This window comes from Hypomesus nipponensis, chromosome 11, assembly GCF_054491055.1.
Source record: "Hypomesus nipponensis isolate SF chromosome 11, ASM5449105v1, whole genome shotgun sequence".
NCBI classification, from domain to species: domain Eukaryota; kingdom Metazoa; phylum Chordata; class Actinopteri; order Osmeriformes; family Osmeridae; genus Hypomesus; species Hypomesus nipponensis.
In genome coordinates, this window is record NC_140371.1 from 17,574,280 (window position 1) to 17,589,469 (window position 15,190).

Sequence of the window (15,190 nt, forward strand, 5' to 3'; positions counted from 1 at the left end):
ACAAAAATATAATGTGTTGATATCACAGCCTGAAAACATAGCTACACGTTTGGCGCCAACATTGAGTTTTAAGGGTGGGAAAATAGGTAGGCTAGTAGACCTACCACAGCTTGTACTAGTGCAAAAGGAGTGCAAAACTAGTTTTGCATTTCTACCACGTTTCTAAACCATTCTGTTACCTGTGTTAATTTTTCAAGATTTTATTGGGGGTTAAGCTTTAAAGCTTGTCAGGTATAGTGAGAAAGCTAACTGACTTAAATTTTAAAACTCTAAAATATAGACAGAGACAAAATAATATATTCAGGTTTGCTTTCAATTAAAATGATATATTGTAAAATATGTTACACATATTATATAATCAAAATAGAATTGATCTTGAGCCATGGTTTACCTCATTTTCAACTGTTTGAATTTAGAAAACCTCCTCTTGGCTGAAGCTACTGTTGCTGGTAGCATTGCACCGATCCACACAGCAATACACAATATGGGATCTTTTTCTGTGAGCTGCTTTGCATGTATGAAAGAGTTGTCATGCTATTTGATGGTCAGTAAGGTACATTCTCTAACTCCTAGGCCAGCTGATGGAAATTGCGGTACAGCTGAACTATGTTTAGCTAAAAATACCCTGATGACAGTTTCGACTGAATGACAATAACGAACGTCACACCCCTTCACTGGCTAGCTAACGTTTGCATGCCGCACCATGACCATGTGAATGCATACAAATGTCACAAATGAAATAACACAAACGACATAGGCTGGATGATCATTTATTTTTTGAACCTTAATAAAATTGCAAATTGGAAATGTAAAACAAATCTTTTTTTGTGGTATTTAGTACAGTGCTTCTGTGGCTTTCCGTGGTTGTTTAATGTCTTTAATGTGTATTGTCCATATATTAAAGCAATAATGATAACACATAAAACATTATACATATTACATTTTTTATATGGTCACATTTTAAAATAAGAAATTTAAGACACTTTTCTGTCCTCATATATTAAAGCAATAATGAAAACAAAGGCGGCAAGGTGCTCAGTGTTGCCAAGTTGAAAAAGGCGGAGTACCATCCCAAAGGCTGAAAATGATTGGAGGATAATTATCATGCATTGGGAGAGGATGAATGTGACTGTGACTATATGTGTCTGTGACTATATGTGTCTGTTTGTAGGAAGTTCTGAAAATGTACTGTGTTTTTTCTGTGTGCTATCTTACAATCATCATGCAAAGTTAGTGTAATCTATGGTTAGGTTGATATCCATTTAAATAGCAGACACCCATACATGAGAAGCTAAACATTTCCAACCCACCTCCAGGTAGGAACACTGCAATACTTAATTTTATATTTTTATATAAGTGTACATCACCAGCAGCTTTAAAAACGGAATAATGAGAGTTAATGAGAATTTATTTCAAATTTCAAGTAAATAAACATTCTTCTACATTTGGAAATGTTTTATGAAAGCATTTGAACCAATTTCTCTTCAGAAAAAATATTTTTTTATTTGGTTGTCAAATGTTTGTGGTTGAACTGCAGAGACAGAGCAGGAAGCCAACTTCCCTATAGCTTACGGCGGTATTTAGCTGAAAGCTAAATAGCTATACTATGATGTGTGCGGAGAGATACAGATACATAACCACTATCTAATAAATCTAGGTTTGCTTTGATGTTTTCCTCATCTTTACACTGTATTTCAAGTGCGAATATTTTACTACAGATAATGATGAGAATCAATTATATCACAACATCTGGTATAACGCAACAAAACCTTGTGATTCATTAACTAAACTAAACTGTCTCTTGAGCACCACAGAACACAACTCAAGAATGGACATCATTTGCCACAGCAACTTTGAAAACAACACACAGAATAACGGGAGTGAGTTTGGCCATGTGCTCTACGTGACGGGCTGGGGAGTGTTTTCCTTGGGCATCCCAGTCATCTTCCTGGCCATCTATCTACTCTACTGCCTGATCTGTGCTAACCACATTGTGCCCATCTTCGTCATCAATCTGCTGATCTCGGACTTCCTTCAAATGTGTGTTATACCAGTCATACTCCAGGGCTACTGTCATGATGTGGTGCTGCTTGTGTACTACCATGGCCTGACAGCAAGTGTGTGCTTCATGGTATGCATCGCTCTGGAGAGGTACTTGCTGATTGCCTTTCCCCTATGGTACCGTTTCCGATACAAAGTTCAGTATTCCTTCATGGTGGCTTCCATATTTTGGCTGTTCCCCTTCTTCAAAATCGTCATCGGCGCCTTCCTGCCGTCTATTGAGGCTTCGCTGTACCTGAACTCTGTCCTGATCCTGGTCCCACTCCCACTGCTGATCTTCGGCTTGGTGGGAACGCTGAGAGCTCTGTCCGGCTCCATTTCTGTTACCATCCGGGAGAAGAGACGCATCATTGGAATATTGGTGCTGGTTCTGGGGACTTACTGTCTTCTCTTCCTCCCACGAGTCATGCATTTCCTTTTGGTTGCTGAGCACAGCCCTGTGAAGACAGAACTGTGGGGCATCCTGGTGATGTTCAGCCCCTTGGTGGATCCCCTCCTCTATGTGTTTATACGAAGGGGGGCCTGTCCCTGCTTGGATACACGGCTGCCTGGAGAGCACAACCTTACCCAGACCACCACGAGCGTGACTGATAATCCCACTTTGACCTCTGTGACTGAAACTTTGTGAGGAGGAGATGAGATAGAACACAAAGGTTTAGTTGCAGGAACTGTGGTGGTAAAATCAAACAAAATAAAGTGTTAAAGTTGGTAGTATCATGATTCGTCTGTCTTTTTTAATCAGTTGGCTCCACACATTTACAGACCCAACCATAAAAATAAAAGGTCAAGTTGGAGAACATTTATTGATATAAGATATGAACATTTACAATATAAATTGTGTTGTATTGGAATTGTATTCATAAGTCAATGAGATTCCCCAATGAAGTTGTTTATTTTCATAATTAAGGCTTGTGGTATCTCCAGATGATTAGTAGCAGTAGGCAGGCTCAAAAGCCGTTTGGGTCATGCAGAAGTCTGGCTTCAGACTCTCGATGGTGCAGTCCGAGGTGTCCATGGTGCACATGTTGCACTCACAGCTCAGCGCTACGGGCAAGGTGACAAAGGGGTCGACATTGGGGGGGCAGTCAGGCAGGCGGACTGTCTGATAGTGCACGTCTCGGTACGTGCACACATGCTGGGACACAAGCATATATGGGCCTCTCCTGACAGGCTCCTGGAGACGTACAGTACACACATAATAGTTTAATATAAGTATACCATGCCTTTTAAAATTCAAAATATCATGTCACTGATTTGCTTCCATATGTTCGTCCATGGGCTAAAGTGACACCGAGGACCTCTAGTGGACAAATAAACACAGTGGCTTCAGGACACGAACAAAGACATGTTAAATCTGATATTTGTTGTACTGGATCCACTAACATTAGTTTATTTTGAGAAACAATTGAAATCCACCATAGCATTCCAAAACAAGGGCTGTCAGTAATAATAATAAGACTTAATTTATATAGCACATTACATAGAAGACCAACAAGAATTGCAGCTCAAAGTACTTTACATAAAATCAATAAAAACAATATTATAAGTAATAAAATAAATAATACCCGTCTGAAAACAGGCCAAAGTCTTTGCGGTAATCCAGAACACTCAAGCCGCAGTCTTTGTGGTATTTTGAACCACAGTCTTTTGGGTATCTCGATGTAAATAAAAATTCCCAATGTAAATAAAAATTCACTCAAAATGTAATGAAACTAATTCACATCCAAAACACACAATCTCAGGCCTTTTGCAGAGCAGTCCAGAATGTTGCTCAAGCCTTTCGGTTACAAGTAAAACACTAAGACCTAGGAACCAATGTCTCCGCCAGGTTAATGGAAATGTGTTAAGGTTAACTAGGTAGCTAGCTATAGGTAAACATGAATGTCTGATACAAATTTTCAGAGTCTTGTGACGATCTCAGACACAGTGCTGATGGTTTCTGGCTGATCTATCTCTCTCTTCCTGCAACAGGACAGGGCCTTTACCAACTCTTTGGGTCCTTTAGTCATGAAGATATAGAGGAAGGGGTCCACCAGGGGGGTTAGGTACAGCAGCATGTTGGCTACCAGCCCCAGGTAGCGCACCTCCTCTAGAAAACACAATGACTCCAGTAGAATGTTCAGCACAAAGGGGAGGAACAACAGGGTGTAATTGGTCAGCATGATTGCCAGGGAAACCACGGTTCTTTTCATCTCCGGCGTGGAAGAGGGTCTGCAGCAGAGGAGGGCTCGCCACGAGTCCAGGAGGAAGAAGAGGAGGAGGGGGAAGGGAAGGAGCAGGGCCACAGCGAACCAGAAATAGTATTTGAGCACTGCGAGAGCAAGGATGGCGAAGGGCGCCGCCCACATGACCATGGAGAACAGGGCGGTGCTTTTGACTCTGGTGAAAAAGCCCTGGCACTGTGGCCAGGCTGTCTGCAGGTGGCGCTCCTGTGCTATGCACACCATGAAGGTGATGTTTGAGACAACACCAAAGTACAAGATGAGCATGGACATGTCAGGGGATATGACACTTTGTGTGGTGACTTGTGGTCGGCCAATGAAGTTGAAGATATCTGAGACAAGGAGGCTGATGATGTGGAAAGGCACTCCATTCCTACCTTTGGCCATGTGCTTTAGAGCATAGATTGCCAATCCAATGGCTGGAAGGCCCACAGCAAATGTCACCCAGCCAATAATGTGAGCCAGCCGGTCTAAAGGGGTGGTACTGTTGGTGTTGTTGTTGACACACTCTGAAACTAGGAACCCCATATACTGCTGATTGGTTGTTAAGTTGTTTGCTAATTAGATAAGGACTTATTTTGGTTGACACAGTTTTCCAGGTAAAAGTTGGTTGGCGGGTTGTACTGTAGGTTGGCTCATTTCCTGTGTCAACATATGAGGTTGCTGGAAGGACAGTCAGTATAAATTTACAACATTAACGCAGCAGCACATTTATTTTTGATTGATTAAAACATTATTTAACTGATCCTTTGGGTATCTATGGGCTTCTGTAAAGCATCCTTTGACATTTCTTGTGAAGAGGACTATACAAATATGATTTAATAATTAAAGTATGTTATTTTAAGACTCATTCTTAATTACTTGGAAAACCAACAGTATATATATATATATCTACATGAATTGTCTCCAAACACGCATGAAGTAGCCCCACCACAACAGTGGAAAAATTTGAAAGATGTTGAAATGTAAGTTATCTCACCTTAGGTAGATATAAATCCAGTTGAAAAAGCATCTGAACTCCTGATTGACCCCCTGAAAACAGAATCAATAGAGGCCATGTCCAGGAGATTGCCTTTGTCTTCTGCTGTATAGTTATGTCTACTTAACATGCATTTATCTAGCACATCCTTGCTTGGCACAGGTCAACCAGTCTCTAACTGGAAACAGCTGGCAGATAAGCTGTTTGAATGTGGGTTAGTCAGCCTCATATTTCCATAAGGTAAATATGAGAAATTGAGTATAGCTGCTGACAGAAGTTACCATTTGCATTGCAGACTTTGTGTGCAGCCTTTCAGGATAAACAAACATACTCCTTGCTTGCTGCATCTCCATCATCGTATGCCAGATGAACAGGCCATCTTACAGTAATGTCAACATTTACCAATATTAATTTGCAATACAAATGCCGTGATAACGCATGCAATGTTTTTGCAGAATTTACGAGGAGCTTCTGACTTATGTGGCCATTTGGTAATTATATTTGGTAATAAGATACTGAAATATTTTTTGTGGAAGTCATTTGTTCCTCATGAGTCACAAAGTCTTGTCTAAAATGTGGGGTTTCTGTGTGTGTGTGTGTGTGTGTGTGTGTGTGTGTGTGGTAAGGAAGTTCTGATGATGTACTGTGTTTTTGCTGTTTGCTATCTTACAATCATCATGCACAAACTAGTTAGAGGAGTGCAATTTATTTGAGGTTGTTATCCATTTAGAAAGCGGAACACCTATACATGAAGAGCAAAACATTGATTTCCAACCCACCTCCAGGTAAGAACACCAGCAACATGAAAACTGCATAATAGGACTAAATGATAATTTACTTCAAATTACAAGTAAATTAATATTATTTTACAGTTGAAGAGGTTTTATGAAACAATTTAGACTTCTTTCTCTTCAGAAACGTTCTACTTTTATTTGGTTGTCAAATATTTGTGGTTAAACTGCAAGAAGCCAACTTCCCTGTAGCTTACTACGGTATTTAGCTGAATTACTCATACCTATACTATGATGTGTGCGGAGAGATACACAGTTACACAAATACCATTATCTGGGGTTGTTTTGATAGTGTTTTCCTCATATATCTTTACACTGTATTTTACTGCAGGAATCATGAGAATCATTTATATCATCACAACATCTGGCAGAACGTAACAAAACCTTGTGACTCATTAACCAAACACAACTGTCTCTTTAGCACCACAGAACACAACTCAAGAATGGATTTCATTTGCACAGCAAACAACAACAACACACAGAATAACGGGAGTGAGTTTGGCCATGTGCTCTACGTGATGGGCTGGGGAGTGTTTTCCTTGGGCATCCCAGTCATCTTCCTGGCCATCTATCTACTCTACTGCCTGATCTGTGCTAACCACATTGCGCCCATCTACGTCATCAATTTGCTGATCTCTGACCTCCTTCAGATGTCTGTTGCACCAGTCATGCTCCAGGGCTACTGTAATATCCTGGTGCTGCTTATGTACAACTTTGGCCTGACAGCAAGTGTGGGCTTCATGGTGTGCATCGCTCTGGAGAGGTACCTGGTGATTGCCTTTCCCCTCTGGTACCGTTTCCGACACAATGTTAAGTATTCCTTCATTGTGTCCTCCATCATCTGGCTGTTCCCCTTCGTCGAGATCATCATCATATCCTGCATGCCGTATGAGGCCGGGCTGATCCTGAACTCTGTCCTGACCCTGGTCCCACTCCCACTGTTGATCTTCTTCTTGGTGGGAACACTGAGAGCTCTGTCCGGCTCCATTTCTGTTCCCGCCCTGGAGAAGAAACGCATCATTGGCACGTTGGCGCTGGTTTTGGGGATCTACTGTTTTCTCTTCCTCCCACGAGTCATGCAGGACCTGTTGATTGCTGTGCGGAGCCCTGTGAAGTCACATCTGGGAGGCATCCTGGTGATGTTCAGCCCCTTGGTGGATCCCCTCCTCTATGTGTTTATGAGGAACGGGGCCAAGGACATACTGATGGCCTGTCCCTGTCCCTGCCTGGATAGGCTGCTGCCTGGAGAGCACAGCCTTACCCAGACCTCCACGAGCGTGACTGATAAACCCACTTCACTGTGACTGGAACTTTGTGAGGAGGAGATGAGATAGAGCACAACGGTTTGGTTGCAGGAACTGTGGCACTAAAATCAACTAAATAAAGTGTTGAAGTCAGTATTACCATGATTTATCTGTCTTTTGTATTCAGTTGGCTCCAGACATTTACAGACCAAACCATGAAAATAAAAAGTCAAGGTGGAGAACATTTATTGATATTAGACATTGAACATTTACAAAATAAATTGTGTTGTATCGGAATTGTATTCATAAGTCAATGAGATTCCCAAAGTTTTCATTGTCATAATTTAGGCTCCTGGTATCTCCAGATGATTAGTAGTAGTAGGCAGGCTCAAAAGCCGTTTGGGTCATGCAGAAGTCTGGCTTCAGACTCTCGATGGTGCAGTCCGAGGTGTCCATGGTGCACATGTTGCATTCACAGCTCAGCGCTACGGGCAAGGTGACAAAGGGGTCGACATTGGGGGGGCAGTCAGGCAGGCGGACTTTCTGGTAGTGCACGTCTCGGTACGTGCACACATGCTGGGACACAGGCATATATGGGCGTCTCCTGACAGGCTCCTGGAGACGTACAGTACACACATATGCTCATTGAATGATGGTAGCTTTTAGTCTTTCAGTAGCCTAGAATAGGCCTACTATGTTTTTGCACAACTGGACCATATAAACAGTGCATGTCAGGTCATATGAATCAAGTGCACCTCAAATATACCTCTACTGAGTTACCTTGGTGAGGCAGTGTCCACTGCAGATGGATGTCTCAATCACCAGGCAGGTAGGACATCCTTCCTTCTCCACAGACACAGTCTGGTTGATGGGCTGGCAGTGCTGCAGGTGGGACGCCACAGAGGGATTCAAGCAAAAGAGCAGGTGCAACAGCAGGAGGAACGTAACACAGCTAACGGAGGTTCCCAACATCCTGAAGGAATGAAAACAGACAGACTGACAATGTCAGATAATACTGAGGGAGTCAGGTGGCTGAACGGTGAGGGAATTGGGCTTGTAATATGAAGGTTGCCAGATCGATTCCCAGCCATGACTTTGTGTCCTTGGGAAAGGCTCTTCAACCCTCTGGAATGTCCCTGTATTTACTGTAAGTCGCTCTGGTAAGAGTGTCTGCTATATGACTAAATGTAATACTATGTTTCCCCCTCAAATGTTGCCGTCTGTTTTTGAACACTTACTTGACTCTGCTGCACAGTTGTGTTCTGAGTCTGACTGGCTTCATGTGTCTATATTTATACCTATCCAGCATGGTGTGGTTGGTGTACAGTTTTCCAATCATAGATAACAAACCTTGAACGTAATCTGTTGTTTTCCTCTGACAGGTTTACTGTACCATGTTTCTTCCTGGAACTATGGCCGTATGTTGCATTACAAGTGATGGTGTTGACTGCCCATTCATTGGCTGACAGCCATTCTCTTAAGACCTCACAAAGTCCTGCATAGTGGATGGCTTAGGGTCAAAGCAACCTGGACATGATGGATTTCCTGTTTTGACATGGGCACTAAATTACTGCTCTCAGTAACTACTTTGACCCTGGACCCACTCATGCGTGGAACATTAAATGTAACAATAGCATCCTTGCTATTCTTACAGGAAGGTGTTGGTTAAATGTAATTGAAAGGTCATTGGCATTGTCAAGGTCCAAGTCAAAGCCTTTTCTTCAGATCGAATTTCATTTCCTCTTTTCAGTTTTGTTAGTAGGATCCCATCCTCTGAAACATAGGTGCTCTTATATTATTAGTTGTATTTATCCTTTTCTGGTCGCTGTGCAAACTAGTAGGTTTCACTAGAGCATATAAATATAGCTGTTTAGGAAATTAAAATATAAAATTATATTTGGATTTGGTAAATGCATCAACAGTCTCACGGAACAAATAAATTGTTATCATGTTTCCCGCTTCACACGAACTTTTATAGTCACGTACACCGACAGGTATCTATTGCGCATGAGCGGTGTCCAATGTGTTATGAAATCAAATAGATGCGGCAGTCCGTGTGTTTTGTGAAACAAGGTTAATAACAGTAGAAATATGTCCAGTGAAGAGAAGGTAAGTGTGCTGCATGTTTCACCATGGTAGTTTACAGGATTAAAACGAGCTTACATTGCTAACTATCTAACGCCTTGTGCTCGCCACTTCCTGCCCTCAGCAGAAGGTCAGTTGTGTTACGAATGCGATTGTCTGACCAGTGGTTGTAGCTATCAGTTATCTCATTTATGTACTTTATGTTTGTACTGTAGAGCTTCAGCATCGCGAACGTCAGGAATATTCCTTGTGCCAGAGAGGCCATCCTACACGGGGCTGGAGGATCACTGGTCGCTGGGCTACTACATTTCCTAGCCACTAGTGAGTTTGACTGGTCGTGCGAGGCTTTTTATGAACTCTTACTGTTATTAATACAAGATCAACATTTCAGATTAGTAATGGCTCTGTCAATTGGTATTTGCTAGCCGGTCACCCACCTAGTATAGTCTCCCACGCCCCGAGGAAATTAGTTCTTAGTTCTGTACTACAGTCTATGTTGAACATGAGCCTTATGCTTTGGATTTTAAACTACCCTTCCCTCCTCACCCCCTGCTTTGCCATTCCTCCTTCCGTGTTATGTAGGTCGGGTGAAGAGGTCTTTTGATGTGGGGTTTGCAGGCTTCATGGTTACAACACTGGGGTCATGGTAGGTCTTCTAGTTACCTCACAGTCTAGTAGTATCATGGCTTGACAACTTTTGTGAGAACATGCAGGCTGTGTGAAATAACCAACTGTATACAAGCAAAACAATAAAATCTCAGGTCGGGGGATGAAAGTATGAGGGATACAGAAGTTATTATCCATGTAGCTTAAAGGGTCACATAGAAATGTATAAAGAAAGTTGCAATGTATTATTGTATGTGTACCTACAATACTTTGTCCCTTTGTCACCCTATTCAGGTTCTACTGCAGAATCAATAACGCCAAGCTGCGTGTGCAGCAGAGATTGATCCAGGATGGCATTAAGAACAAGGTTATGTATGAGGGGACCACTCTGGACCCCACTAGCAAGCCTAAAGGAGCACAGTCAGGCACCTCATGACCAACAAGTGATGGGTCATCCCACCCCTCCCCCTGTACTCCCTGTTGGACTGCTGCTGCATATGCCTCGCAAGCCTGTGCTCATGTACTCTTGTCTTTGAACTGTTCACTGGTCGGGTGAGTTCTAATGTGCACTAGAACAGAGGGATGTTCAACATTGTCCAAATGATGGTTGTTTCCATTTTGTGTTATTTAGGGAAAGTGTACATTTCAGGTAGGCAGATAACTCCAACTTCTGTAGCCCAGCCTGTTATAAATCTTTCTTCCTAATGTCCAGTTATTGCTTGGATTATGTTTTTGAACTATTTTAGTGACTATGACTCAAGTATTTTATATTAAAATGCTACATGTCAATTCACTTTTGTCTGAAACTTTGTAACATTTTTGTCTGATAATTGGGCAAATGTATAGATTTTGTTCAACTGAATAAATATTCATGATTTGTGTGTCCTATTTGACAGGCACACAGTAGTTTCATTAGGTGGCCACTAGATAGCGCCATTGTTATATTTACCCATGTCATGGAGATTTAATAGGTTTTCATACTATTCATTTATAACTTGGGACAGAATGTAGGTGTCATGTAGCTCTCAATTTGTGAGTCTGGTTTTATAGGGATGTTTGGAATTATTGTGTTACATTCTTGATTCCATATTTCTACTTTTGGTTTTTAAAGTAAACACAGATGAGACATCCAATTAAGATATTTCCTCAGCTTTATTTTAGAAACACATGGCACAGATATTTACATTGGGTATTTTTTGTTTACTGGAATGTTTACAGGTGGCATTTTCTACAGTTTACTAACAGTTCAAGATATTAGGAAATATTCAAATTATGTAATATAAATAATATAACCTTCTTCTAGAACTTGTCTGTACCCTTAACAGTCTTGAAACAACAAAAGTGATCCAAGTTGCTTGATGTCTCACATCATGTGATGATGAATATGGAGTTCCGGAACCCGTCCAGAGAGATTGAACCATAATGACTGTAATTCTAAATATCACTCACACCACATACTCCCAACCATTATATCTGATGATTTGTACCCATCCACATCCATAAAGAGCTACATGATTGTAATGGGTATGGTGTGTGTGTGTCTGGACCGGTCCTGGTGTCCCTCCTCCTGTGCACAGCCAGACCGTGTGCCTCACTCCTGGCTCCAGTCTTTGTCCTGGACCCTGTCCTGGGTCTGGTTATGGATCTGAGCCTGGTCCTGGGTCATGGCCGGAGGCGGCTCTATGGGCTTGTTGCGCCGGGCTGGTGGTTCTGCTCCCCTGGAGCTGGTGATGGAGGCAGCGCGGGCCAGCTGTGTGAGGGACTGTTCGTAGGGAGCGGGGAGGTAAACCATGAGGAAGACCCCGTCGTTCATGTCCGGGTCTGAGCTGGAGCTGGGGAAGGCTTCCCGTCCACGGCGGATGGATGAAAGGAGCTCCACGTTCCTCTCAGGATCCTGCAGGTCGGCCAGGTCGATCACGTTAGCCACATCCAGCTTCCCCCCGGAGCATCGCCTCCGCCACACCAGGAAGCTCATGAGCCCGAGGAATAGGAAGGAGGCAGTAGCTATGACGATGTAGACAATAACTTCAGTGCTGGTGGCCTCCCCAGAAGTCAACTCATTCCACTTTTTGTCCTAAAGAATGGCAGGGAAAACAAGTACTTAATGTGTTGTTAACAGGTTGTACAGCAGTATCACAGGCTAGTAGTTGAAATGATGTTCAAACAACCCCCCCCCCCCGCCCCAACAACAACAACAAAAAAGTCAACAAAATTACATCCAAAGAAATTAAATAGCAACACGTTTCCACGGTAGATCTGGCCCATGAAAAATAAGGGGACAAAATCTCAACTAACCGGGAGTTGCCTGTCGGTGGAGGGGAGAGGGGAGGCACCCTCAACCCAGTCGATATAGTCTCTGCCTGCGGGACCAAACTTTGTCCAGTCCAGCAACCGACGCATCCTGCGGACCTGCGGGGCCAACGGAGTTGGCTTGGGGCAGAGAGCGGAGCGATGCCGACCCGAGAGATGAAGAGCGGAGTGTTGAAGATGTCACTTGGGATGGTCAACGCTCGGGAAAAATGAGGGCAGGGGCAGCGTGTGTACAGCTAGAAGATCAGCAAGGACGTCACACCGTCCAATCACAGCGAGACAGCCATCAATCTCTCTTAAGAACTGGACTTAGCAGCTGCCCTACATAGTGAGGAATGGACAGAGGATTGTGGGGATGTGAGGAGGATTTTATGTCAAATGTTTGTGCGAAACCTAAACATGTGTCCGTCCAATTCTCAGCATATAAAACCTCTCTGAGTCTACATATGGGAATATAGATGTATTTTCTGGTAATGTGTCATACTTAGTCACCTAAATGAGAAGGATTAAGAGGTATGTGTGACATGTCATGTACATACATGCTACTTTTTGTTTGTGTGTTTGGTTATTATATTTTTCCCATCAGTAAAGGGGGATTCCAAGTTATTGCTAAGTTAAAGGGCTGGCACATGAGAGTTAAAGGGCTGGGACATGAGGAGGTCTATATTTTCTGCTTGGCTTGGCCTTCAGGACAGTAGCAGCCTTCAAGAAGTTCTGATATGTACATTTCGAGCACTTTACCACCAGGACCAGGCAGGAGGTTCTAATTCAGATGCTCCTGGCTCCATTCTAGTCCATCATTGTTTATTTTTAAGCTAAAAACCAAAGCCCTTGCCATGTCAGTGCTCCTTCACTGCTGTAGTGTTGATTAAGATATTTCCTCACAGTTGATCGCTGTTAATCCCTTCCTCCTAGTTCCTGACTTGTAAGCGTTAAATGTCGTATAACATTAGGATCTACTCTTACTATAGATTTCCTGCAAACCCACACCATCTAAAGGACTTGTATCCCCTTTGAATGACTTCAGATCATTTAGGGTGAAGTGAAATGAAACTTAACACAATGATAAATTTGCTTGTTTATCCAACACATACCACATAAACCATTGTCAGGAAAGCACTTTGAAATAAATGGACTATGATATGAATACATCCACACATGATAAAACATACAGCATTGAGGCATGTCTTTAGGGACTCCAGAACAGTAGAAACAAGATTCTTCATCAAAGGCAAAAACTGAAATTTTCAAAAACACACTCTCACAACTTTGACAAGTTAGCATTCTTCGTAAAACTTTCATTTTTGGTTGTGCCATTTACAGACATATTATGAAGAATCAAGGAAGGAAAACAGACAATTAAGAGAGCGACCAAAGTTCATTTTCATAGATATAAACATAGCCATGTAAAATGAACAAAAAGCAAATAACCAAAATGAATGCATTGATTTGTCTGTTTGAAAGCCCACACATTTCAGATGTCAAAGTAACTGTTCATAAAGCGGTCTCCTTGTACACACTCTTAACTCTACCTATTTATGTCATACAAATATGCCTTCCTCCTCATACACATTCTTACTTTTATGGCCTTGGATATATAATTGAATAAAAAACCTACTAACTGCAATGAGCAGGTTTTCAGACACATTCTGTGCTTTTTGGATACAATGAGATTGCCCTATGCCCCATGACATCAAATAATTTGAAATGGTAAAATTGGTACTCAAGCCTACAATATCCTCCAATCCCTGAGTACTTTGTTTTGAGGTTTAGGATTCTCCCAAAAGTATGTCAAACATTTGGGACATAATCTTCCTTCCAATGGTCATTGTAATAAGGAGCATAATACAATTCCTCACTCTAGAAGTGTCATTTCAGTAAAACAGTCAGTGAATTGAATATCGTAGGCTACATTAATCAGTGACTTCATTTCCATCCCCTTTATCTCTCTGCCCCATTGATCTGCTGTTAAATTATAAAGACGACAGACAAAACTATAAAAAAAGGATAAACCGATACGCCCATCTCTCTCCTATTGCACATCATGTAGCCGTCTACAGTGTTTGGCTTCAACATAGACACACAGAACTACCCATCAGCCTGGCCCCACCAGGACTGGAGAGGCCTAAGGTGGATCAGCATCCATACAGTAGAACCATAAACGAAGATAGGCATAATACTGCGTAAGGAATGTTTATGCTCAAGATCTGTGCCAACTAACAGCAACAACATTTTGTAAGCAGATAAGAGACCGTCTGACTTCAAACACAGATGTTTAACAAGAGAAAAATTGATTTGAAGAACTGCATATTCTATTCAAACAGCTGGTTGCCACAATAATTAAATTCCAACTTTACATGCATTGACAGCATGCAATGAGGGAAAATAGCATTACGAATATTTCCAGCATGTTTGTGCCACAGTCTGTGCCCTCAATTCCTTCCTAACTTCTCAGCTAGTGGTGGGATGAGGCTGGGAAAGAAATGGAGGGGGGGGGGGGGGGTAAAGATAGATAAGAGATTGACAAATTGATAGAACGAGAGTGAGGTTGTTACCCAGAGCAAACGGGGAGGTGGGTGGGCTGATGACGATGATAAAAGCTTTTAAGTATCCCAGCGCTGGGTGGGCTGCTGGATGGGGCTGCTGGGTGGGGCTGCTGGGTGGGGCTGCTGGGTGGGGCTGCTGGGTGTCCAGTGCTGGGTGGGGCTGCTGGGTGGGGCTGCTGGGTGGGGCTGCTGGGTGTCCAGTGCTGGGTGGGGCTGCTGGGTGGGGCTGCTGGGTGGGGCTGCTGGGTGGGGCTGCTGGGTGGGGCTGCTGGGTGTCCAGCGCTGGGTGGGGCTGCTGGGTGGGGCTGCTGGGTGGGGCTGCTGGGTGGGGCTGCTGGGTGTCCAG

The 15,190-nt window shown here is 42.8% G+C and overlaps 5 protein-coding genes across 5 annotated transcripts; 3 read left to right on the plus strand and 2 right to left on the minus strand.

Annotated features, from left to right (window-relative positions):
* Window positions 1–1,828: 1,828 nt before the first annotated feature.
* On the plus strand, window positions 1,829–2,689 carry LOC146268473 (G-protein coupled receptor 4-like). The gene has a single exon (XM_084709450.1). It carries the CDS (start codon window positions 1,829–1,831, stop codon window positions 2,687–2,689), a length of 861 nt encoding a protein of 286 aa, XP_084565576.1.
* A 1,270-nt stretch (window positions 2,690–3,959) lies between these two features.
* LOC146268474 (uncharacterized) lies at window positions 3,960–4,811 on the minus strand. Its single transcript, XM_084709451.1, has one exon. The coding sequence runs from the start codon at window positions 4,809–4,811 to the stop codon at window positions 3,960–3,962; it is 852 nt and encodes a 283-aa protein (XP_084565577.1).
* Window positions 4,812–6,496: 1,685 nt separating this feature from the next.
* Window positions 6,497–7,386, plus strand: LOC146268475 (G-protein coupled receptor 4-like). The gene has a single exon (XM_084667330.1). It carries the CDS (start codon window positions 6,497–6,499, stop codon window positions 7,355–7,357), a length of 861 nt encoding a protein of 286 aa, XP_084523456.1. The 3' UTR covers window positions 7,358–7,386.
* A 140-nt stretch (window positions 7,387–7,526) lies between these two features.
* Window positions 7,527–8,269, minus strand: lhb (luteinizing hormone subunit beta). The gene is made up of 2 exons (XM_084667333.1): window positions 8,078–8,269; window positions 7,527–7,912 (listed from the first exon to the last, which is right to left on the minus strand). Exons 1-2 carry the CDS (start codon window positions 8,267–8,269, stop codon window positions 7,667–7,669), a joined length of 438 nt encoding a protein of 145 aa, XP_084523459.1. The 3' UTR covers window positions 7,527–7,666.
* Window positions 8,270–9,266: 997 nt separating this feature from the next.
* cox20 (cytochrome c oxidase assembly factor COX20) lies at window positions 9,267–10,781 on the plus strand. The gene is made up of 4 exons (XM_084667334.1): window positions 9,267–9,406; window positions 9,598–9,703; window positions 9,965–10,028; window positions 10,283–10,781. The coding sequence occupies exons 1-4, from the start codon at window positions 9,389–9,391 to the stop codon at window positions 10,422–10,424; spliced, it is 330 nt and encodes a 109-aa protein (XP_084523460.1). The 5' UTR covers window positions 9,267–9,388; the 3' UTR covers window positions 10,425–10,781.
* The last annotated feature ends 4,409 nt before the right edge of the window (window positions 10,782–15,190 follow it).

Bases quoted from the DNA above. Each gene is read 5' to 3' on its own strand.
- cox20 (XM_084667334.1), top strand. The intron at 9,704-9,964 runs GTGAGTTTGACT...CGTGTTATGTAG, and splicing joins ACTACATTTCCTAGCCACTA to GTCGGGTGAAGAGGTCTTTT. The intron at 10,029-10,282 runs GTAGGTCTTCTA...CACCCTATTCAG, and splicing joins GTTACAACACTGGGGTCATG to GTTCTACTGCAGAATCAATA.
- LOC146268475 (XM_084667330.1), top strand. From the start codon at position 6,497: ATGGATTTCATTTGCACAGCAAACAACAACAACACACAGAATAACGGG.
- LOC146268474 (XM_084709451.1), bottom strand. From the start codon at position 4,811: ATGGGGTTCCTAGTTTCAGAGTGTGTCAACAACAACACCAACAGTACC.
- LOC146268473 (XM_084709450.1), top strand. From the start codon at position 1,829: ATGGACATCATTTGCCACAGCAACTTTGAAAACAACACACAGAATAAC.
- lhb (XM_084667333.1), bottom strand. From the start codon at position 8,269: ATGTTGGGAACCTCCGTTAGCTGTGTTACGTTCCTCCTGCTGTTGCAC. The intron at 7,913-8,077 runs GTAACTCAGTAG...GTACGTCTCCAG, and splicing joins GTGGACACTGCCTCACCAAG to GAGCCTGTCAGGAGACGCCC.